This window comes from Ylistrum balloti, unplaced genomic scaffold (genome assembly GCF_031769215.1).
Source record: "Ylistrum balloti isolate Yb309-2 unplaced genomic scaffold, AGI_CSIRO_Ybal_v1 Utg369730, whole genome shotgun sequence".
NCBI lineage: Eukaryota > Metazoa > Mollusca > Bivalvia > Pectinida > Pectinidae > Ylistrum > Ylistrum balloti.
Genome location: NW_026781945.1, coordinates 2,756,004 through 2,781,871, shown reverse-complemented (window position 1 = coordinate 2,781,871; position 25,868 = coordinate 2,756,004). Strand labels below are relative to the sequence as shown.

Sequence of the window (25,868 nt, the reverse complement as noted above, 5' to 3'; positions counted from 1 at the left end):
TTATAAAGCCTACAGAAAACTTGTCAAAAAGTGAAGACGGATATCCCTGAACAAGTTAAATCTTTGTTGAATTGTCATCAAAATGCAGTTCAGGAAAACGACCCTTCATATTATGGTTATGATACCTACAAAGTCAGAAAGAGATTAGTGGAAAACTGAGAGATTATATCCTGAGAAGTTTTGAACCATGGCAGAAATAAAGAGAAGTACTTCTTCCAATAATATTTAGATGAAAATGCCATTCCAGAAAACAATTTCACTTCATGTCAGTTGATGATGATTATACACGTTTTCTGAAACACCAATGGGAAACTTTAGATCTCAACACAAATAGAAATTATGATGAATGTTCGCACAGACAGATAACACATACACATTACTCACAAGTCAATAAAAAATAGACAAAAGAATTCCTTAAAAGAATTTATTCAAAAGTAGAGAATTGGATATCACAGTCAATGTTATTATATAATCTTGAAAAACTAGAAAGGGTTTTACTAAAACGGAAAACATGTACGTCATTACCTTGATGATAAATCTATCACAAGAACAAGCTGCCTGTTTAAATTCATTACTCCTCCACATAACACTGGTGACACTTATCTGTATCATGTGAAACTGATAATTGTAAAAACATGTTTAACTGACCATTCAAAACTGAATCCTGATTAGACATGTTTCAGTAACATACTTCAAGATAGTTGAGAGGAGATTCTATATACCAATTTTTAAAAAATACAACTTTTGATAAAAAAAAACATGAAGTTTTTGTTGAAGAACATGATTACGCAAGGATAATGAGGATAAACTGATTTAAGAATTTATTCTCTGCCGTTGGTGTGAAGTCTTCTAACAGATTCTTGGCATACCTATTGTAACTTACCGATTCTATCTTGGTTTTCAGACAAAACACAACAAACCAAAATGAAAATATCATCCATTTGAACCCTCACCTAATAGCATAACATTGCCAGAAATACGTGCATATACTGACCCTGGTTTAAACAGGAATTCTGGAAACTATTGGTTTTCATATACTCGGTTTTGGACAGGCATGTCTGTTCCTCTCAAACTGCACTTGCCAAATATTTCATAGTTAAGCCTCAGTCTAGATCTGTACCTGGCATTTCTCTTGCAGGTTCAGCCGGTTTGACTGTTCCAACCACTAATGCAACGGCTCTTAATAGTGGTACCTTACTCATAAACTGCATGCTGTAAACTTCCTCTGTTATGAACTTCCTTTTTCTCTATATCAGCAACCCTGCTTCCTTTATCCACTCTGTTTATGTTGCAGTTGATTTAATATTCTTAAATAGACTCTTGCATAACCTTGAAAAATTAGAATATTTTGGAAGTGTGTTCAAAAGGATAATCACCAGTCATTATGAGGTTATAAATACAATAAAAGTTAACTACAAATATACAAGTAGGTGCAAATCTATGTCACTCATAGTGCAATATGGGGAAATTGTTAACAAAGAACCTAATGGATAGAGTTGTTTCTCTCAACACTTGGTTTAATACAGGCTGAAGATGAAACACAAAAATAATCTTATGAAAGTTCTATAAAAATCTACCATGATGTTATTACAAATAGCAAAAAAATCATTCCATAACATATCCAATAATACCTGGAACACATAACAGTAGAAATAAAACAGCATAGATAAATGAAAACTACAGATTAACAAACAAGAGTTAACTTATATAAGTGTACAAGTTAACTATGAACTCATCAATACAGACTGGTGTAAGATGATTATAAGGTCTTTTTATCATGGACTTTCTCTTGTATGGTGAATTTATTAATTCATGCAATGAAAATGAATGTCTGTTGACTATGTATTTCTTTGCTAGGTTTGTCTCATCAAAAGCCTGGTAACTACCTCACTGAACAGAATACAGGAGGCCTGTTATATGCCATCAAGAGAAATCAGATTAAAGTACATTTCCCAAGGACATGTCAGCACACACCAATCTGTCAGTCAGCTTCCTACAAAACCTCGATCACTACAGGCAGGGAATGTTGGACCACATTCCCATTAACTAAGCTGTAATGAGGTTTTACTATATTTGGATATCACTCACTAACCAACCAACAATTGGATATCACAGGTTTACATGACTGCATGGTATGTACTGCTAACCATGTCAGTTTACAGATGCTTGCACTGACAGTCTATTTGTCGATCAAAAAGTTTTTCGATGGAAGGCAGCGCCCTTTCCTCAAACTTTCATCCAACCATTTTTCTGATACAACTACAGCATCATTAGAGATCCCAAGAGATTTCACATCCTGTAAATATACAAACAGAATTATCTGGAAGTCATCATCCTTATGGGCACAAGATCTGAACACGTCGAGAAACCACAGTAGATTCTGTACCTTGATGGTCTTAAAATTGTGGCAGTATTACAGGGAAAGTAATTACCTTGGATACCATGTCGGATATATCAGTTAGGAGGTTTGTTACAAAAGTTTGGAAAGTACAAAAAAAATAAAGCCTGTTGGTTAAGAATACTCGTGTATATTAAAATTAGGATTTGGAACGATAATGTAGATTGGCTTACCTCTGTTGAGCAGCTGGAGTGAACTATCACGTGAGTGGTTTTGTCTCCTACAGTAGATTCAACATCAGCATCATAAGTGTGAACATTAAGGGAAATCTTGTGAAAGTTTTGCACTCAATATAATCCCATATTTATCTATAAGTCTGACCAACATGTTAGACATAATCAGGTAGATTTGTAATATATAATCTTTTCACCCGAGACTTGTTTATAGATGCTCGACAACCCAGTTAGGGACTCTGCCTATGGCTTGTTATGGTTACTGCTGTTACTGTTTGAATTTTGATATTATTTCTACTGTTTTTTTTGGCATTAACTGGTGCTTCACATTTTCAAATTTCTTTTGAAAGTAGCCTGGTATGAGAAAAACTTTCTACTATCAGCTGGCTGGAGATGTGAGCCCCCTACTTCCAAGACACAAAGTCTATACAATCTAATACAGATCTCTAGACTGCTAAGTTACAGTGATGACATATATCTTTGCACAACAAGAAATACACCTAAACACTATAAACACAGCTTAACTTGATCTAGTCAAAAATAACTTTTTTGGATAATGACTAATCATTATCAAAACTACTTATGCTGTACAGTATTAAAAGGATATGCCACTAAATATCGTCGGTATTTCTTCATCTGGTCAGCTGCTATGTTGGATGGATGCAGAAAGGCTGTGATGCCATGGAAGATATTGGGGAGATTATGAGGTCTGTTCCCGTCTTCCTTAGACCTGACACTGGATATTTTCTTCTCTGAAAACACACAACCACATTTCCTTAAGAGCAACTATCTAAAATGAAAATTTACACATATCGTTTGATGCATTAAAACAAAAATAAATATATATATATATATATACATATAAATTCAAAATGTAAAACATGAATTTCTTATCAACTGACACATATTATGCTATAACTATATCAATGTAAGTTAGATATACATACAGTAATAAAAAGTTCTTACTTTTAGCAGGCAGGTCACCATCATCGGAGGATTTCCTCTTCAAAAGTTGATGTTTACGTGGAAAATAATAACTGGTAAGTTAAAGAGTTTTTTGTTTGCATGATCTGACCTGTGAAGTATTGATTTCATTGAAAAAATTATACATGATGTATCTGTAAAATGATGGTGGCAAGGCTAAAATGAGAAAAAGCTGATCTTCTATACATACATAAGGTGGTAACAAAGAATTATTTAATGAAAAGTAAAGCTCCAATACGATCATCTCAAACACTGTATACCTGATCATTTGTCTGATGAAGATGTGTAAACATGATCATTATCACTTTGATCTATATAGGATCAGACAAGGATACATGTAGGTGGGACATGATCTGTATTCTATATAGGATCAGACAAGGATACATGTAGGTGGGACATGATCAGTATTCTATATAGGATCAGACAAGGATACATGTAGGTGGGACATGATCAGTATTCTATATAGGATCAGACAAGGATACATGTAGGAGGGACATGATCAGTATTCTTTGATCTATATAGGATCAGACAGGGATACATGTAGGTGGGACATGATCAGTATTCTATATAGGATCAGACAGGGATACATGTAGGTGGGACATGATCAGTATTCTATATAGGATCAGACAAGGATACATGTAGGAGGGACATGATCAGTATTCTTTGATCTATATAGGATCAGACAAGGATACATGTAGGTGGGACATGATCAGTATTCTATATAGGATCAGACAAGGATACATGTAGGTGGGACATGATCAGTATTCTATATAGGATCAGACAAGGATACATGTAGGTGGGACATGATCAGTATTCTATGATCTATATAGGATCAGACAAGGATACATGTAGGTGGGACATGATCAGTATTCTATATAGGATCAGACAGGGATACATGTAGGTGGGACATGATCAGTATTCTATATAGGATCAGACAAGGATACATGTAGGAGGGACATGATCAGTATTCTATAGGATCAGACAAGGATACATGTAGGTGGGACATGATCAGTATTCTATGATCTATATAGGATCAGACAAGGATACATGTAGGTGGGACATGATCAGTATTCTATATAGGATCAGACAAGGATACATGTAGGTGGGACATGATCAGTATTCTATATAGGATCAGACAAGGATACATGTAGGAGGGACATGATCAGTATTCTTTGATCTATATAGGATCAGACAAGGATACATGTAGGTGGGACATGATCAGTATTCTATGATCTATATAGGATCAGACAAGGATACATGTAGGTGGGACATGATCAGTATTCTATATAGGATCAGACAGGGATACATGTAGGTGGGACATGATCAGTATTCTATATAGGATCAGACAAGGATACATGTAGGAGGGACATGATCAGTATTCTATATAGGATCAGACAAGGATACATGTAGGTGGGACATGATCAGTATTCTATATAAGATCAGACAAGGATACATGTAGGTGGGACATGATCAGTATTCTATATAGGATCAGACAAGGATACATGTAGGTGGGACATGATCAGTATTCTATATAAGATCAGACAAGGATACATGTAGGTGGGACATGATCAGTATTCTATGATCTATATAGGATCAGACAAGGATACATGTAGGTGGGACATGATCAGTATTACAGATAGGATCAGACAAGGATACATGTAGGTGGGACATGATCAGTATTCTATATAAGATCAGACAAGGATACATGTAGGTGGGACATGATCAGTATTCTATGATCTATATAGGATCAGACAAGGATACATGTAGGTGGGACATGATCAGTATTCTATATAGGATCAGACAAGGATACATGTAGGTGGGACATGATCAGTATTCTATATAGGATCAGACAAGGATACATGTAGGTGGGACATGATCAGTATTCTATATAAGATCAGACAAGGATACATGTAGGTGGGACATGATCAGTATTCTATATAGGATCAGACAAGGATACATGTAGGTGGGACATGATCAGTATTCTATGATCTATATAGGATCAGACAAGGATACATGTAGGTGGGACATGATCAGTATTCTAGATAGGATCAGACAAGGATACATGTAGGTGGGACATGATCAGTATTCTATGATCTATATAGGATCAGACAAGGATACATGTAGGTGGGACATGATCAGTATTCTATATAGGATCAGACAAGGATACATGTAGGTGGGACATGATCAGTATTCTATATAGGATCAGACAAGGATACATGTAGGTGGGACATGATCAGTATTCTATGATCTATATAGGATCAGACAAGGATACATGTAGGTGGGACATGATCAGTATTCTAGATAGGATCAGACAAGGATACATGTAGGTGGGACATGATCAGTATTCTATATAAGATCAGACAAGGATACATGTAGGTGGGACATGATCAGTATTCTATGATCTATATAGGATCAGACAAGGATACATGTAAGTTGGAATGCCTTCCGCTGCTAAGTGTTTCTTAATGAGTCGTTCTGTACCATACCAGTTATACCCAGGGGTGTCATGTCCAATCCTAGGCAGGTGAATGCTGGCTGTAATTACATTAGGTTTGAAGTTATTGACAGAAACATTTACTGTCAACAGTTACAAATCATTTACCACAAAAAACCTTCACTGAAGATGGTTGTTTTGTTTATTGAATATGCAAGCATCACAATACATACAATAATAAGGGAACGAAGTAATGCAAAGAAATGTATAATAAAGTGCATGATGTATTTCAATCTTGATTATTCCTGTGGTATTTATGTTGATCTTTTTGAGCAAACGAAAGCAGTCCTATAATTACATGAAGATAAATTCACTTACTAGTAATTATTTTAATGAAATTCTTTATCAAAGCAGTATCTTTAAGTGCTTGGCTAACTGATTGAATTCAGTTTGAGGAAATGAGAATAAAAATATTAAAAAAACATACAAAAATCATATCAGAATTAGAATCACCGATGTTAAAAAAAGAAAAGAAAAAGAACATTTTTAAAATACACTGTCTTCTAGAAACTATTATCCTGGTGTTTCTTGTTGTTGAAAGTTACCTTTCCTTGCCTTGGCCAGATAGTGAACAGCTTTAAGGCCTTGCTGAAGTGCAGATAACTTTATACCAGACAGATTGTTCCATTTATCTCTGTGTTGACCTATCACCAGGGCCAACTGCAAGTGAAATAAATTAATTTAAACTCTCAAATCCTGCTCATCTAAATTCTTGAAATATTAGGCTCATCTAAATTCATCAATAAGGCACATCTAATAATTTTAATCAAGTTCATCTGAACTCTTCAAAATTACTCAGTAATCTTCATGCAGGCTCTCTACTTGGCATGGGTCCTCTACTTTAATATATTAATTATACAAATATGTTAATTGCATAGACTTTAAAACATCTAAAAGAGCAAAACACAAATATTCTTTATATCGTGTAAGAAAATATAAAGAAGTTGCTAACCCAGTCTTCTTCTCCATCTCGGGTGTGATTGTCATCAAGGGCAATCAGATGACAGTCCCCAAGAGCCAAATCTAGAAACACATATTGACAATATTTCAACAATCAAGCAGTAAACTAAACATAAAACTGCATTCATGTCTACACTGAATAAAAAAGTAAATCAAAAAGTAAACGGAAAAAAGAAATGACATTAATGCCTAACAACTGATTAACATTTGCTTCGTACATATGTAGGGTAATATAGTGAGTAAGCCACATGTTTAAAGTAGATTGAAGCCCTGCAATTATTCTGTCTGGACAGTTTCTGTCAATCACTTCATGAAAAATGTCTACTAGAGCAAAAAATTCCATCAGATCGCTACACTTTAACTAAGATAAAGAAATAACTTTATATCAACATCAAACTTTAGCTTACTTTTTCATTTTACCCTTTTTGTTAATGGGGTCACATCCGTTACTGTGGATGTTACCCATCACCAGTATTCTGTATCAACTGGTTATTTTTGATTTTGGTAACACAAATTCATATTTGAACTTAAATTTCAGATTTTGCTATTGTAATTTTGTTGAAGGCAGTCTGAACAGTACATATATCTTACCTCCCATGTCTCCTGCTAACTCATACTGCTCTTGTGGTGCTGAGGAGCGGCGTCCAATCGCAGAGAAAATACCACCTCGACCCCAGCTCCCAGAGTCATCTAGAGAAATATTTACAGTAACATGTAATAGCAGAATATACAAACTCCATCCTAGCTCCCAGAGTCGTCTAAAGAAATATTTACAGCAACATGTAATTACATAATATACCATCTTCTTCCTAGCTCCCAGAGTCGTCTAAAGAAATATTTACAGCAACATGTAATAACAGAATATACAAACTCCATCCTAGCTCCCAGAGTCATCTAAAGAAATATTTACAGCAACATGTAATTACAGAATATACAAACTCCATCCTAGCTCCCAGAGTCATCTAAAGAAATATTTAGAGTAACATGTAATAACAGAATATACAAACTCCATCCTAGCTCCCAGAGTCGTCTAAAGAAATATTTACAGCAACATGTAATTACATAATATACCAACTCCATCCTAGCTCCCAGAGTCATCTAAAGAAATATTTAGAGTAACATGTAATAACAGAATATACATCAGCCCCAGCTTCCAGAGTCGTATAAAGAAATATTTACAGCAACATGTAATTACATAATATACCATCTTCATCCTAGCTCCCAGTCATCTAAAGAAATATTTACAGTAACATATAATAACAGAATATACAAACTCCATCCTAGCTCCCAGAGTCGTCTAAAGAAATATTTACAGCAACATGTAATTACAGAATATACCAACTCCATTCTAGCTCCCAGAGTCGTATAAAGAAATATTAAGAGTAACATGTAATTACAGAATATACATCAGCCCTAGCTTCCAGAGTCGTATAAAAAAATATTTACAGTAACATGTAATTACATAATATACCAACTCCATTCTAGCTCCCAGAGTCATCTAAAGAAATATTTACAATAACATGTAATTACAGAATATACCACGTCGGCCCTATTTACTGGTTGGTGGCCCTAATGACCTTTTATGTGTTGTCCTCTGTTTTACCTGTAATTACTGTCCTCTATTTTACCTGTAATTACTGTCCTCTATTTTACCAGTAATTACTGACTCCATCCATACAATTCTGTGAAGTAAAAACTAAGGATTTACCTGCACAGTGTACAACCACATTGACCTGTGTCCCAGCAGAAATTGGACGGGTTACATCCCCACTAACATAGTTGATGGATGTACTCTTAGTGACTTCTCCATCTTCCTTCTGAGTGATATCAAACATCTCCTCTTCTTCTTCGTTCTCCTCATCCTCATCGCTCTCAATCTGCACACAAGAAGAGACATATCCTGCTTCCTTCCACATGGCTTCCCTGTACATGAAAAATAATGAAAAACATGAAAACTTACAAACTGTGCACATCATATGTGTGTTATCTTATTTAAAAGTCTACGGCTTTTTGACTCTAAGGTGCTGAATTGCAGCAGCACATTACATTCACTTTGCCTGTCATTTAAAACTGGAGTTCTTTTACCAGCAAGCATATATATCACCATCAAAATGTTGTGATGTCTTGCTGCCTGTAAAAAGCAAGGCCTGGCCTATCAGAATAAAGTGTGCCCTATGTCATCTTACACAGTATTGCTATGATTTGTGTCGGACTATCTCCCTTCATGACAAGCAAGTGTGCGCACATGCACACAAACACACACACATCCTACACATTTCACCTGTGTTATGCACTTCCGTTCTAGAAATGTAAACTTTTAGCTTATACCAATAAAATACCCCCCTTTGATCATTGAAATAATTCTGCATCTTAAGTCTGTGTACTTAAATTTTTTTTTGTAATAATCAGATAAAAAATTCAGCAAAATGCTTTTCTATTTTTAATTTAGCTAAATTATTATTTACAAAAGAAATTAAATTGGTAATTATCTCTGGTTTTCATTACTAAAGCACCAATTAAAACTGACTTCAATGACCTCATATATCAGTCAACTATAATCTACAGGTCTCTAATAGGCCAACAATCTGTGTAACATAAAGAATTAATTTTATCCTTGTTAACATGTGATATTTCTTTTCCATTCCTCTCCTCAACATGTTTTTTTCTTTGCTCCTTTCTCAAAATAAACAATTAGCCAACACTCTAAACTTACTTCTTCTGTCTCCTCTGTTCCTCTCTCTTCATTTTCCTTTCTTCAGCAAGCTTTGCTCTCTTCTCTGCCGCCTCTTTTAGCTATCATATCAAAGTAAACACAATGCCCTGGGTTAGATTATTTATACAACACTTTCACAAGATTCATTTTATTTCACTCATGATACTTCAAATTCCTTTGCAAATTTGTACTTACAACACAACAAATATATAGTTGGTTTTTATTAATATGATTTTGAAATTTTTTTTTCTATCACAGAAATCACTTAGAGATCAGGAATACAAACTGTAATATGTTTCTGGTGTTTTTCTGGAACGAAGTTAAGAGGTTTCCTTAATATAAAGAATTTGTAAGGGTAAACCTTCATTAGTACAACACCTGATCAAAGTTTACATCATTGGTTAACATATTACATATCAAAATACATTGTCTCTATTAATTTCCATCCTCAACACCTTATATGTGTTCTTTACCTTAACTTTCCTTTCCTCCAGTTCCTCTGCTGTCAACGGTTTCCTTGGTTTCCGTTTCACGTCGGGGAATAGTTCCATTAAATTGGAGTTTTTCCCGCGTCGGGATCGCTCTGCTGTGATGTCCTCCTCCATCACTTCTTTCTCAACTGTACAATACATGTCCAATACACAGTCCATCACAACATTTCATTTGCATATATAATATGTCATGATATTTAATTAGCTTTTCATAAAGAGAACAATTTATTCAACGTTACTGAATGACACCTCAATATGAAAACAAGAATATGTAAATGTGGCATTTGTAACAATGTGAACAATTTTGTAAGTGTGGTGTTAATGAACATGTAATATGTAAACATGGTGTATAGAATGGATGATCTCAGGAAAGTTCTCTGAGAAAATAAAATCAATCAGACTGCATACAGCATCACAAATACATCATCATTTGAACATGTTCATTGTCTGTATCAGGTGAAGTATTCTCCCTTGACAAAAACCATCAATTTACTTTTGGAAATAAATAAAACAAACTTCAACAAACCTGCTAAAAGTTTTTCGAAGGCCTTAATGTCTTCTGCAGTGGGTTCTTTTGAGTAATCTGTACCCTCAAACTCATACATACTTGAAGGACCCTCCTCAATCTCCTAAATGGTAAACACAAAATTAAATATGTCACAATAGATTAAAAGTGAGGCTCACTCACACAGCTGATACTGTCTTAGAACTACTCACCTGGCACACTTTTTTGTACCTAAGATTTACATGGCAGGTGACGTTGACAAAGCAGATGACACTTACCCTTCCAGAACACCTGGTCTTATTCTCTATTGACTTTTTCAAGAGTTTCCATGTAAATCTTTTTTTTTTGTTAATATTTTCTCTTAGTCTCATTGAATTTTAGTTTGAATTAAGATTCAGATTAAGATCAAGATATCCTTGGCTATGTTTTAATTTAATTTCTTCATCAAGTTTTCAATTTTTCATTTCAAGAATATTTACCTGTTGATTACTTTTAAAGCCTATAATACGTCTGCAATAATTTAAATGAGGACACATCTGAGAAGAGGTTGAAAAATAGAAATAAAACTGTGATTATAAATGCTATCAACAACAGTTACTGTTTTCAAAACCAAAATAGTCTTTTCTCAATTGTGAAATCAAACCTTAGTGAATAAAACTGATTGAAGTCATCAAATTCACACAAAACATCATCAATCATACCATGGACTTGTTGGGTTTGGTTTCTGGTTCCTCATCTGGCTGCCATTCTCCATTAATTGAAGGTCCAAGAATCTTTGTAAAGTCAACATCTAGTTCATCAGTCTCATCTTCATTCAACAGACTATCCACACCAAACTTGAGAATATCCTGAAGCTGCAGTATAAAGTAATACTTTTATTGAAAAGTAACAGTACTGTGTATTGAGGAAAGACAGAAACTTTAAGGGTATATATTTCGAATAAAGTTTACATAAATTTACTAAATTACTAAACCCCTAAATTTTATATTTAATTCCAATTATCAAAGGGTCACATCTTTATAACATTATTCACAACACTGTGATCAGTGCTTTCAATGGTTACTCTCCATCTTACTCATTCTAGCTGTAAATACCAGGTGGTTTAGTATTACAAAAAGGAGAAGCCACAAAGTAATCTTATACAGATAGGAAGCAGGTGCTACTTTCTCTGGCTACAGTCAGAAGTTACCAAAATTACTATCTTATTACAATCACATATTCTTTTACAAATCTGACATTAAGTCACCTTTATCACATTGCATGTTTTCTTCAAGAAAATGTTCTTTAGCTTTAACTTTAGAGAAAATTCTTTCACATGAACCCTTTCTAATATCTAATAACTGATATTATTTGACATTGGTGTGGTTATGTCAACCTACCCCGACTTGATCACTTGTGATGAGAGATTTAGCTCCCAGAGTAAACTGACCCTCCTCGATGACTTTCTCAGTTAGGCGGAGTTTGTCCTCAGCTCGACGTAAAATGATCTCCTCCACAGTATTACTGCCAATCAGTCTCATCACCTTCACTGGTCTGTGGGATTTAGTGAGAAGTCAAAAGACCAAGTTTAAAGTCCATTGTAAGGAACATAACTCAAAAGATATCAAACATCCTGGGTCCCCTACAAACTGTTCACTTGATAAGGAAACAGTCCTTACCAGACAACTACCTCATACTACAATTAGCAATGGTATTAGATATATTCTTTTCAGTTCAGGTACTAATTATTACACACAAGCGTATAATACATATATATGTATTCACTGAATGTCACTTAGGAAGTTGCTTCAGGGTCATGCACAACAACCCTTTTACAGGGGTCCCCACAGCAACTTAACAGAGGTCGTGATGAGTCAGCTCCCAGGCATGTTCAACCAACATCAGAATTTGCCACCATCCGTCCCTGCCACTCACCATTTTGTAATAGGTAGGATATTTTATTTAATTTGGTTATGACTTATCTTAATATAGTTTAATGTTATTGTAGTTGTCATGGTAACAACAAAGGGTGACCCAGAATTTATATGATCATATCTACTCTCAATGTCACATATATTCAACCACTGTTGTATGATATACCATGTATACTTGCAGACATTTACCTCAGTGGTAAATGTTCCAAATATGTGATATTTGATTATTGCTTATTGTATGTAATGCCATAAAATAGGTGTTATTACACTGATAACAAGGTAGCTATATGATAAAATAATCCACTTTTGTAAAACTCCAGCTTAACAGTGAAGTAACCGTTATATCTCTGTCCCATCAATCAGAATATGTTAGAAAATATGACTAACTAAACAGAACTAATTTCCTAGTCCAGTGGGATTTATTATTAACTTTAACAAGAAAATAATTAAATAATTTGTATTTGATAGTAGTGAACTAAACCATTTGTTCCCTTATGTTAGTACTATGACTAGAGCAAAGTAATAAAATCTTATCCCCCCAGTGATTATCACTTCTACAAGTTTATTCCTAAATCCTCCAGAACTCTATCATATATAAGGTTGCCATAAGGAGGATATTGTTACCTAACTTGTCCAATACGATGTGCCCTAGCAGCAGCCTGAAGGTCGTTCTGGGGGTTAAAGTCACTGTCCACAAATATTACGGTATCAGCTGCCACAAGGTTTAACCCCTGTCCACCTGAAACATCAATGTCCACATTCGTAGAGAAGATATTACAGGTGGTTGACAAAACATTAGTATCAGAAGAAGCTCAATAAGACCTAAATAACATTTAACCTTGTTTCTAAACATAAACAAGAACTGTTGCCAAATGGCCAACTAGTATCTCCTGCTCCCCAATAAACAATAGTTTTGGAAGGTTTGGATTCCTCCAAGAGGCCTTCATTTGGACAGCATGGCAACCAAATGTAAACAATTTTCTTTTTTCGACCAATCAGAAGCCTTAAAAAGTGTTTCCATGGTAACGATTTTGGAACACCTGATATGTCAAACTATAGGCTATTATTATCTGTAGCATTTGTTCAAATTTTACAAAAAGCAAAAGGGCACAACTTTAAATCATGCTAAGTTTGAGAAATATTGCTTCAGCACTTTTTTAGATACACTTGAAACAATATTCTGGACAGATGGACAATCAGACAAATTGATTCTAATAATTCCACTTAATTTCATTACAGGGTGTACAAAAAAACACATATGTGTGTGAAGTATAAAGTCATACTGGTTGATTATATAAGACATGTGGTCCTTTTACACAAGTGATTATATAAGACATATGATTCTCTAACACAATTGATTATATAAGACATATGATTCTCTAACACAATTGATTATATAAGACATATGATTCTCTAACACAATTGATTATATAAGACATATGATTCTCTAACACAATTGATTATATAAGACATATGATTCTCTAACACAATTGATTATATAAGACATATGATTCTCTAACACAATTGATTATATAAGACATATGATTCTCTAACACAATTGATTATATAAGACATATGATTCTCTAACACAATTGATTATATAAGACATATGATTCTCTAACACAATTGATTATATAAGACATATGATTCTCTAACACAATTGATTATATAAGACATATGATTCTCTAACACAATTGATTATATAAGACATATGATTCTCTAACACAATTGATTATATAAGACATATGATTCTCTAACACAATTGATTATATAAGACATATGATTCTCTAACATAATTGATTATATAAGACATGTGGTCCTTTTACACAAGTGATTATATAAGACATATGATTCTCTAACACAATTGATTATATAAGACATATGATTCTCTAACACAATTGATTATATAAGACATATGATTCTCTAACACAATTGATTATATAAGACATATGATTCTCTAACACAATTGATTATATAAGACATATGATTCTCTAACACAATTGATTATATAAGACATATGATTCTCTAACACAATTGATTATATAAGACATATGATTCTCTAACACAATTGATTATATAAGACATATGATTCTCTAACACAATTGATTATATAAGACATGTGGTCCTTTTACACAAGTGATTATATAAGACATATGATTCTCTAACACAATTGATTATATAAGACATATGATTCTCTAACACAATTGATTATATAAGACATGTGGTCCTTTTACACAAGTGATTATATAAGACATATGATTCTCTAACACAATTGATTATATAAGACATGTTTAGCACTGGTGATTACATAAAATATGCAATATGTCTGGTATTGCTTATTGCAGGCTTAAATGTTGGTTTATCTTACCTGCTTTCGTGCTGAGTAAGAATGCAAAAGTTTCCTCATTTTTGTTGAAGTTTTGTACAGCTAGAAATCTTTCCTCTCCCCTTACTGAACCATCAAGACGCTCATAACTGTAGTCTGTGTACAGAAATGTAACAAAAGTTTCAAAACATTTACAGAGCATGAGGTAGAAACTCTCTCTAAATAGAGAATGCTTGTAACAAGTGTATGAACTGACATTTACATGTACTTTAATTGAAAAAGAGCTTCAAGTCCAAAAAAAAAAAAAATTCAGGTCCTAAATATTTGTCTATAATGTGAAAATAATTATTTTTTTCAAAACTTAAAAAAGTTAAAATAAACAAGAGGCCCAAAGACCTGCATCACTCATCTGGCTAATTCAGCTATTCATTCATTTAACAGATAATTTCAAATATGAGAAATAATTTCTGAAAAAAAACCCTATAGGGTACCGACTTTGTGATCAAACAAATTGAGATTCACTATTTATAAAAATTACTTCTGACCAAACTTGCACAATATCACTGTATTATCTTTTGGGCCCTGTCCCTACCCCATGTCCCTCCCTCCCAAGTGGAGTACAGTGTTTATACAAAGCTGATTATCCTCAACCTAAGAATGCCTAAGACCAAATTTGGGCAAAATCCAATCATTCCTACAGGAGTAAAATCTTTAAAAGAATATTTCCTATTTCCCCTATCAGCCCATCCCAGGGGGCCGAGACCTAACATTTTTACACGATTAATTCCTCTTCACCTAGGAATGTTCAGACCAAATTTCAGCAATATCCATTCATTATTACAGGAGGAGTAGGATTTTAAAGAACTTGCAAAATTTCCCCATTCGGCCACACCCCTAAGGCCCCTGGCGGCCCCGAGAACCAATATTTATCCAAACTTTGTTCCCCCATCCCCCTAAGGATGTTTCTGGCCAAAATCTGTTAAGTCTTTCTTGACTAGTAATGATTTTTAGTAAAAAGTTGACCCCTGGACACCAGATGGACGGCGGACGCCATGGCATATTCTCACCAGACCTTCGGGCTGAAGAACTTCATATGCTAATTTTAAAATGAATTCTTGACTATGAAACATTCCTATCATACAAACTGAAAAGTCAAAGCCAAAGTGTGACAGACATTTAATGTTATATAACAACACTCTGATTATCATGATTTGCTCTAAATATTGAAAAATTTACCAATAGATTAAGCAGTATTGTTCCATCTTCTCTCTGAGGGACAGAAAGACCATGGTTCTAAATAACAGTGACAACTTACCTCTGTAGCCGAGGTAGTCCTGTAGGATGTCCAGCATATGTGTCATCTGTGAAAACAAGAGCACTTTATGTCCACACTGTTTCAGGTGACATAGAAGCTTGTCAATCAACACTAGTTTCCCACTAGCCTCAACCAGATGTTCTCCTAATGCAAATGGCTCAGGCTCCACCCCTATCAAATAAAATTACAAATCTAAAACTCAACCATGTCATGTATTGAACATTAGTAAAACTCTCATAACCTTTGCTTTAAACAGTTACCATATTTTTATCAAGTTTCATATAATGTGTTTAGACTCCCAAGCCATTCAAATAGTCTGGTAGGTACAAAAATTTTTTTAGTCTGTAACTGTTTGATTTGTGCCAACATCATTGTCATTTTCAACAAGTGGGATGCAGGGACATCATGGTGAGTAAATTAAGGGCTTACCATCAAAGAGATAGGGATGGTTGACACACTTGCGGAGCTGCATGAGGATGTTCATAAGGCGTGGACTTCCTCCTCCACCAGAGAAGTTATTCTTTGTCTCAAAGACCGCTGCAAATAGTCAAACACAGCATAAGTGATCAAGTCAAATGTAGTCCACATACCAAAAAAGGTCTTCAGACAAGAGGAGCCCCCCCCCCCACCCTCCCCCCCACCCCCGTTTTTATGATATACATAATATAATATAACAATGTAATATGTATAACAAAAGATACATATACTGTATGTTGGTACTATAAATGTACTAAGTAAACCCTACAAAAAACAAACTCCTCTTACAGCAAGCCTGAGTGTATTGTAAACAAGTCTGAGGCATGCATTATCTTTTATCTGATCTTATCTTTCCAATTAAAAACGTGTGTAAACTTCGTGTCTAGTTCTGAATTAATTAACTTTCATTTTTACACAAGTCTTTGTCGAGGATTCCTACCTAGATCTTTGGTAAGAATAGCCTTATACAGTTTCTTCTGTAGCTTTGAGATACCGTGGTAGAGGACAACTTCTGATTTCTTGGGTAGGTCTTTCAATACTCCTTCCTTAGTTCTTCTCAGCAAATAGGGCTGAAGGAGGGTGTGAAGCTCGGATACACCTGTACCAACATTTCAGTCAAAATCCAGGTATAAGAAATTGACATTTGATGTAAAACAATGTCAACAATATTGATAGTTGAGTTATCTCTCTCCAATCTATACACAGTTTATGTTGTACAGCAGAAATGTTCAGCCTTTTGTGTGGTTAAACAACTGGCTTCAAACTATTTCTTCTTACTTTCCTGTTCTTTTTACCATTGCTTTATTTTTTTACCCCACAACTCATTCTGAATTCATCCATGTTTCTTCCTTTATTAATGATTCATCAACATAAAAATGCATGTTGTAATGTGACATCTAATAATCAAACACAGAACAGAAATCCCCCTCCCTGGTCCCTATCTGACTATCAAGAGGGATAAGGACACTGTTCAGTAGTATAATTTTGTTGTTGTACCTGATACATATGAATTTCTTTAATCTTTGCTTGTCCTTACATTTTTTTTCTTACGTATTAATGTTATTAATGATAGCACAAAAGAAAATATCCATTGAACTTTTTTACAGTGAATCAGTAGAAAATATGTACATATACATAGAAAGCCATTGTTACAGATGTGTGAAATTTAATCCAAGTGAACTAGATCAAATCAGATTAAACAATGAAATATTAGTCCTGCTAAAAAAAAAACAATTTTGCTTTACAATTCAGTTATATGGGCAATTCCTGTGTGTCTGGGATACATTTCCATCATGACTTGTACAAGATACCTTTAGAATGATCAATATCCTTGAAGTTTCTGAGAAATTTCTCCAGTCCCGACAGTCTGAATTTTGAGGGAAATATGAAACCAAGGAGGGAATAGAGCTCTTCCAAATTGTTCTGTACTGGTGTTCCAGTCAATAGCACACAGTGTTTCATACTCCACTGAAACAGTTAAAACAGCAGGTATCTGTTATGCTGTACATCAGAGATAATCTGTCAGTATGGTGTACAGCAGAGATTATCTGTCAGTATGGTGTACACCAGAGATTATCTGTCAGTATGGTGTACAGCAGAGATTATCTGTCAGTATGGTGTACAGCAGAGATTATCTGTCAGTATGGTGTACAGCAGAGATTATCTGTCAGTATGGTGTACAGCAGAGATTATCTGTCAGTATGGTGTACAGCAGAGATTATCTGTCAGTATGGTGTACAGCAGAGATTATCTGTCAGTATGGTGTACATCAGAGATTATCTGTCAGTATGGTGTACACCAGAGATTATCTGTCAGTATGGTGTACAGCAGAGATTATCTGTCAGTATGGTGTACACCAGAGATTATCTGTCAGTGTGGTGTACACCAGAGATTATCTGTCAGTATGGTGTACAGCAGAGATTATCTGTCAGTATGGTGTACACCAGAGATTATCTGTCAGTATGGTGTACACCAGAGATTATCTGTCAGTATGGTGTACAGCAGAGATTATCTGTCAGTATGGTGTACAGCAGAGATTATCTGTCAGTGTGGTGTACACCAGAGATTATCTGTCAGTATGGTGTACAGCAGAGATTATCTGTCACTATGGTGTACACCAGAGTTTATCTGTCAGTATGGTGTACAGCAGAGATTATCTGTCAGTATGGTGTACAGCAGAGATTATCTGTCAGAAAGTTGTTTACAAGAGTGTAGCTAGGTGGGTTACATAAGCACCTATGTAAGAGTTGTGTACAGCAGAGATTTAATTGTGTGGGTGAGATAATTACCTGTGTGAGAGTTGTGTACAACAGAGACTTGACTGTGGGTGAGATAATTACCTGTGTGAGAGTTGTGTACAACAGAGATTTGACTGTGTGGGCGATATAATTACCTGTGTGAGAGTTGTGTACAACAGAGACTTGACTGTGGGTGAGATAATTACCTGTGTGAGAGTTGTGTACAACAGAGACTTGACTGTGGGTGAGATAATTACCTGTGTGAAAGTTTTGTACATCAGAGACTTGACTGTGGGTGAGATAATTACCTGTGTGAGAGTTGTGTACAACAGAGATTTGACTGTGGGTGAGATAATTACCTGTGTGAGAGTTGTGTACAACAGAGATTTGACTGTGTGGGTGAGATAATTACCTGTGTGAGAGTTGTGTACAACAATGATTCACTGTTTTTGAGACGGTGAGCTTCATCTACCACGACTACTTTCCAGTCAAATGAGGAAAGAAAATAATTGAACCCAGAGTCTTTTATACACAGCTACAACAGAAAGAATCAACAAAAATTTTAGGTTCTCCTAATCATAACAAAATGAGAAATCTCTGTCATACATATTGTACATTTAACTGTCAACCACTAAGAAAATTCGGTAAGCAGGACCAGACAACACCAATGAAGATCTTCTGTAACTTTATTAGTTGACTAGTTTCGGCACACTAGGTATGCCATCCTCAGAACAGTACAAATTCAACAAGAGGCCCATGGGCCTTATATACTCCTGTGCCTAGCAACTACAAATGTTATTTCCACCAATGTCAAAGAGAGTACACTTTTGCTTATTGAATACAGACCTTTGTAATTAATTGGTGACCTTGAAATGCAAGTCAAACAAACTTTGTAGGGCTCCATGGAGTTCCGCTTTGCCCTAGGCTAATGCTATGTAATGTACAAATATCAATAAAAACTTGAAATTATAAAACACAATATCAAAGAGATTTTGGTTATTGAACAATTAACATTTTACGTTATCCTTTAAAGTGGTATATATAAATATATTGGAAGTCTTCTCCCACATGTCACAGGCCCAATATTACACAGCCTTTGGTTATTGAGATTGTTTAAAGATTTTAACATAATACAGCTGTCATTTAAGAATCTAATCATAATAATGAACAAGTTAATTTGTGCCAAGTATTATAACTTCAGTATTTGAATATAAAAGTTTACAACGGCGACGGCGAATAAACAGGTTAGCAAATAATGTTCATAATATAAAAGCACAACTGTACGTAATAAGAATGACAGTTTATATTTAGTCTTCAAATATCCAGACATGTAGCCAGGTTGAGAATTTCTTAGACTATCCGTGTCTGATATTCAGTCCATGTGGTTCCGCGGTGTTTAAATACATGATAAAGGCTTCTTCCATACGTAAACGGGTATTTACATTCTTCAATGTGATTCCAGGGCATGTTTAGCCGCGAGAATGCCATCTGTGTGGAATCGATGTATAAAGCGAGGATACGTCTGCAATGACTAGAAAACTGTGTGCCGGTATCTTACCGAGATCGTGAATTTTATTGAAGAAGTCTGTAGTATCTTTCAAGTATGACTTGACCTTAGTAGCAAGAGGTTTTAGGTAGTGGTCGACCGTAGCCGACAACTTTTCTGTAGTTTCTCCTACAGCAGATACTATCGGCCTGCCCGGGTTTCCAGGTTTGTGAATTTTAGGTAGGAGATAGAAAAGTGGGGTCCTAGCTTCCTTAATGGTATTAAATGTTACTAAATCTTTATCAAGTTTTGGAAGTCTTAGAAAATTGTTATGCTCAAAATAGTTATAAAGCTAAATGAAGTAATTTATTATTATCATTATCACAACTAATTTTATTAAAAAAAAATTAATGACCATGTGTATTTGTGACCTTCACATTGACACCTTTCGTAGTTCAGAGGTCACTTGAGAAATAATATCTATTAACAATTCAACCTCAGGGCTTAATCTGTTTAAAATTAAACATTGATAGAAAAAATCCTAGACTTGTGAACAATTGTAGCACTTGCTTATGTGATAAAAAGAAAGAAGTATGAACAACATGAAAAAGGCTCTTTGTTGATGTAACAGACTCTACAAGGTAAATATGGGGTAAATGATTTAAAATATATATAGTTTGATGATATACCTCATATGTGGTGATAAGGACATTAAAAGGCTGTTTGCCAGCTTTCACTTCAGCGCGTAGCTCACCAGCCATAGCATTCCGCTCATCTTTGTTCCCTACATAACACTTGACTTTCATATCAGGGGCAAACCTATGAAAACATACATAACAATCAATAATTTAATAATGCATCTAGCATTTATCCATGACAATTCTATAGAAATGATTCTTAGTCCTGTTACACTAGATATAATTATATCAACAGTTGCTTTTCATGTTTTCCTATTTCATTTTCAAAACTGTCCTGAATTACGGCAAGACTTCTGCAAACAATGAAAATGTTAGGGAGCTGACAGTATACCACCATATATACAGTTAACACTTGAGCTGCCAGTGTACCAACATATATACACTTAACACTTGAGCTGACAGTGTACCACCATATATACACTTAACACTTGAGCTGACAGTGTACCACCATATATACACTTAACACTTGAGCTGACAGTGTACCACCATATATACACTTAACACTTGAGCTGACAGTATACCACCATATATACACTTAACACTTGAGCTGACAGTATACCACCATATATACAGTTAACACTTGAGCTGACAGTATACCACCATATATACACTTAACACTTGAGCTGACAGTGTACCACCATATATACACTTAACACTTGAGCTGACAGTGTACCACCATATATACACTTAACACTTGAGCTGACAGTGTACCACCATATATACACTTAACACTTGAGCTGACAGTATACCACCATATATACAGTTAACACTTGAGCTGCCAGTGTACCAACATATATACAATTAACACATGAGCTGCCAGTGCACCAACATATATACAATTATCACTTGAGCTGACAGTGTACCACCATATATACAGTTAACACTTTAGCTGACAGTATACCACCATATATACACTTAACACTTGAGCTGACAGTGTACCACCATATATACACTTAACCCTTGAGCTGACAGTGTACCACCATATATACAGCTAACACTTGAGCTGCCAGAATACCACCATACATTTACCTTTTGAGCTCTGCTGCCCAATTCTCCAAGATAGATCGTGGACAGATGATCAGGTTTGGTCGCCACTTCTTGGCTCTGGAATCTATGTATGCCAGGAACGCTATGGTCTGATGATAAACAATGAGAATACTACAGTCTGGTAATGAACAACAGGAATGTTAGAGTCTAACAAAGAAGGAAAGGAATACTTGTACTACATAAAATCTGTTGAACTGACTAGAGACATCTGTGTACTTATGTATATATAAATACCAACATTATTGGTATCTATTCTTGAGATGCCTTAATTTGTTTTCTATTTGTAAGTTGGACTGAGATTCAATATCATAAGATTTCAAATCAAGCAGTGACCAATTAAGTAATGTCACTTTAATTAAGAAATGATTACCTGGCAAGTTTTCCCCAGACCCATTTCATCTCCAAGAATAGCGCCATGACCTTTCTGATAACACTCAATAAGCCAGTTCACCCCACTCAGCTGATACGGTCGTAGGGGCAAATCTGTAATCCGAAGTAAGTAAAGATATGTAAAGTACAAGAGTTCCTCAGAACTGTATGTGTTGCCTGCATAAAATGTCATGGTCACCCAGAAATTGAACTGAATGTGTAACGATCAACCATAAAGTTGTAATACCAAATTTCATTTCTATAACTTGAAGCATAAAGGGAAAACTGCGCAAATTTTCCAAGTTCAAAGGGACATATCACTGCCAAGATGGGTTACAGTCTGCCAAGAAGCGAACTCGGTGCATAACTTTTGACCAAGAACTCAAATACAAAATTGCATTTTCTTAACTCAAAGCATAACCAAAGAAAGTCAAGAAAACAATATTCCCAAAGAATTTTTTTAAGTCCAAAGGGGCATAACTCAGCCAAGAAGGGTCACAGACAGCATATAGCAAATGTCATTTCTATAACTGAAAGCATAACCAAAGAAAGTCAAGAAAACAATATTCCCAGGAAATTTTCTAAGTTGAAAGGAGCATAACTCTGCCAAAAAGGGTCACAGACAGACGGGAAAGGCACTTAATCTGTACCCTTGCAACAAAAAGACATATGCCAAATGTCATTTTGATAACTCAAAGCATTACCGAAAAAAGTCCGCAAAACGTGTGACGACGGACAAAGTGATCCCTAAGTGTCCGCAAGCTCTGCAGACGACACAATAAATGTCAGAGACATCATATGCAGTAACTATTTACAGTGAAAGCTATGAGACTATTTTAGAAAGTCATTAGTCTTGCTAAGGTCTGTGGATGAAAATAAGCTTTCAAAACAACATTAATTTAGTGACACAGCCAGTGTAGTCAGCAAGTGTCCGATAAAATTCTGCAGTAATCAGATAAACTGACAACCTATATAACCAGAAACAGAAACTCTGAAATGAGATATTTGTCAGAAGATTTTATACAATAATTCACATACATTAATTAAAGACTAAACTGTTCTTAGGTCAGTTTTCAAATTCAAAGACACCATCTCAATCAATTTCTGTACATGGCATTTGATCTTTCCATCATGTGACCTTTTTTTGCACACATAAGCATATTGCTCACTTACCATAGACATTTCTTATATACATAACCCTGATAAATACTAGCCGCAATATACCGCTCAGCTAGAGAGAACTTCCTTTAGCCCAATCAGCTGAGCGTTAGACAAGTACGCCAGAGGTCTTGGGTTAAAATCCTAGTGGAGGCATTGAAATAGATAATAACCTCTGTTACATATATATATGATTTTCTACTAACATGAGTGTTTTCAGCCTCATTTGCATGCTTAAATGCACTGGAGCAGATTAATGCCATGCTTTGCTCATGTGCAGAATGTGAGTAAATTTTAGTTTAGGAACCTCTAAGGGCCTGAAATGTTACATTTGAACAAGCCTCTTATTACTCTAATGTGCAGTGGAGGTACAACAATTGAACAATAGAGCTGTCACCCATTGATTTTCAGACCATGTTTGATGTTGCTTAACTTACATACATCGACATGACACTCAAATGCAAAGCAACAACAGCTAGGTATTGGATAATGTAACTGAAATGCTCATATAAATGAACCATCACATCACCCCTTTCACCAATAAAATTTGTCCCTGAAACACCTCTTGTTGCTTTAGCGATGCTGCCTCAGGACTAAACTCCCTAATCTCTAACAACTCTTCAGGACCACTGTACTTCCCATGTTGTCCAAGGGCAAATTACAGGATACATGGCCCATTCGCTGCAACCAAATGCAATGTGCAGTGGGGGTACAACGAGCTGTTCTCATCAAAGTGCTGGCCAGTGACCGCCTTATATTACGAAGGCCAAACAGTCTGAAGGCACGATAGTCCGAAGGTTCAATATTTACATAATATTGCATAATTTCTATCCTTATACTTGCTATAAATAGACCAGTCAATTACAATCATATACATGTACTTCTGTATAAAAAATACTAATTGCTATTCTAGCCCTGCTAATGGTCTGGCTGTTTTGGTCTATGTGGATCAAACTTCACCTCTGTTTTTTTGTTTGAGTGTGTGTTTTGTTTTTGCTTTTTTTTAAATAAAACTTCATCATAATATTTTACCATACAGTATGCCATGTTGTTCAAAGGACAAACTGGTTTCTGTTTGAGCTCTTTGTTTCTACCCAAGACTTTTGAAATGTTTTCATTATTTTTTATTTTTTTCCTAATTATTTGTGCCCCTCATGCAAGTCAGAGTCCATGAAACTTTTACTGTGCAGGATTTTCTCAGTTTTTTTTTTTTCTTTTTTTGCGCCAGCTTTGCCGCTCATAAGTCCATTGGGCCTTCGAACTTTTTGGCCTTCTGAATATAAGGGTGTCACAGTGCTGGCCATGCACAACACTGCTTAACTTTGGTATCTACATACAATATTCAACAGTACAGCCACAAGAATACTAGAAATTGGGTTATGATGTGCTCAAATGGAACTAATCTCTGTCCGTGGCAATTCCCCTTTAATCAAGCAGCAGACTGCTTGTTTTTCTTTCTTTTTTTCATAATTAGGACACATGCATAAACACGGGAACATGGATAAACTAACGTGATAAATTAACAAATAACTATGTATAGTAACTTCATATATAAGTATTGATCGCAGATTTTATCATATCTGAGAACGTATGTATATACTTGTCCCTGCAGTAGAAATTAAAGGTTGCATGCAGGATCTAACACCAGCAAAGTTAAAATATAATTTTCATTACTCCTACTTATTACAGTCGTAATGTAACAACAACGCCATTACATTATGTTACCGCCCTTGCTCAGCCTGTTAATTTCACCGTGTACTCACCAGCCCATCCAAAATCCTTCAGCTTATCATTGCTGTCGATGTACTTTCTCTGTATTTCTTTAGAACACTCTCCTTCACTGTCGTTCTCGCTGTCACTACTAATGTCGTGCATTTTTTTTTTTGCGTATAGTTAGATACAAGCACCTGACATAGTCTCATCTATATCTTTGATACTGCTAGTCTCATCTTTATCTCTGATACTGCTATGTCAACACAATCTGAATGGTTCCGCTTACTTGCATATTTCCCGGGTACACGTTAGAGTTATCGCCCATTTCTTTTCGGAATGTCTTGCATTTTTTATAGATTTTAATAAAAATAAGCGAGGTGTTACGTCGACATTATTTCCAAGATGGCTTCC

At 35.2% G+C, this 25,868-nt stretch overlaps 1 protein-coding gene across 1 annotated transcript; it reads right to left on the bottom strand.

Annotated features, from left to right (window-relative positions):
- Nucleotides 1–410: 410 nt before the first annotated feature.
- On the bottom strand, nucleotides 411–25,708 carry LOC132565646 (chromodomain-helicase-DNA-binding protein 1-like). Its single transcript, XM_060230340.1, has 25 exons — nucleotides 25,508–25,708; nucleotides 22,588–22,700; nucleotides 22,200–22,306; nucleotides 21,162–21,291; nucleotides 19,399–19,521; nucleotides 18,060–18,216; nucleotides 17,189–17,347; nucleotides 16,702–16,809; nucleotides 16,273–16,443; nucleotides 15,000–15,113; nucleotides 13,256–13,370; nucleotides 12,098–12,251; nucleotides 11,420–11,572; nucleotides 10,740–10,842; nucleotides 10,196–10,341; nucleotides 9,723–9,802; nucleotides 8,718–8,932; nucleotides 7,601–7,699; nucleotides 7,002–7,072; nucleotides 6,595–6,709; nucleotides 5,982–6,090; nucleotides 3,538–3,608; nucleotides 3,179–3,323; nucleotides 2,572–2,647; nucleotides 411–2,296 (listed from the first exon to the last, which is right to left on the bottom strand). The coding sequence occupies exons 1-25, from the start codon at nucleotides 25,617–25,619 to the stop codon at nucleotides 2,180–2,182; spliced, it is 3,063 nt and encodes a 1,020-aa protein (XP_060086323.1). The 5' UTR covers nucleotides 25,620–25,708; the 3' UTR covers nucleotides 411–2,179.
- Nucleotides 25,709–25,868: the final 160 nt, after the last annotated feature.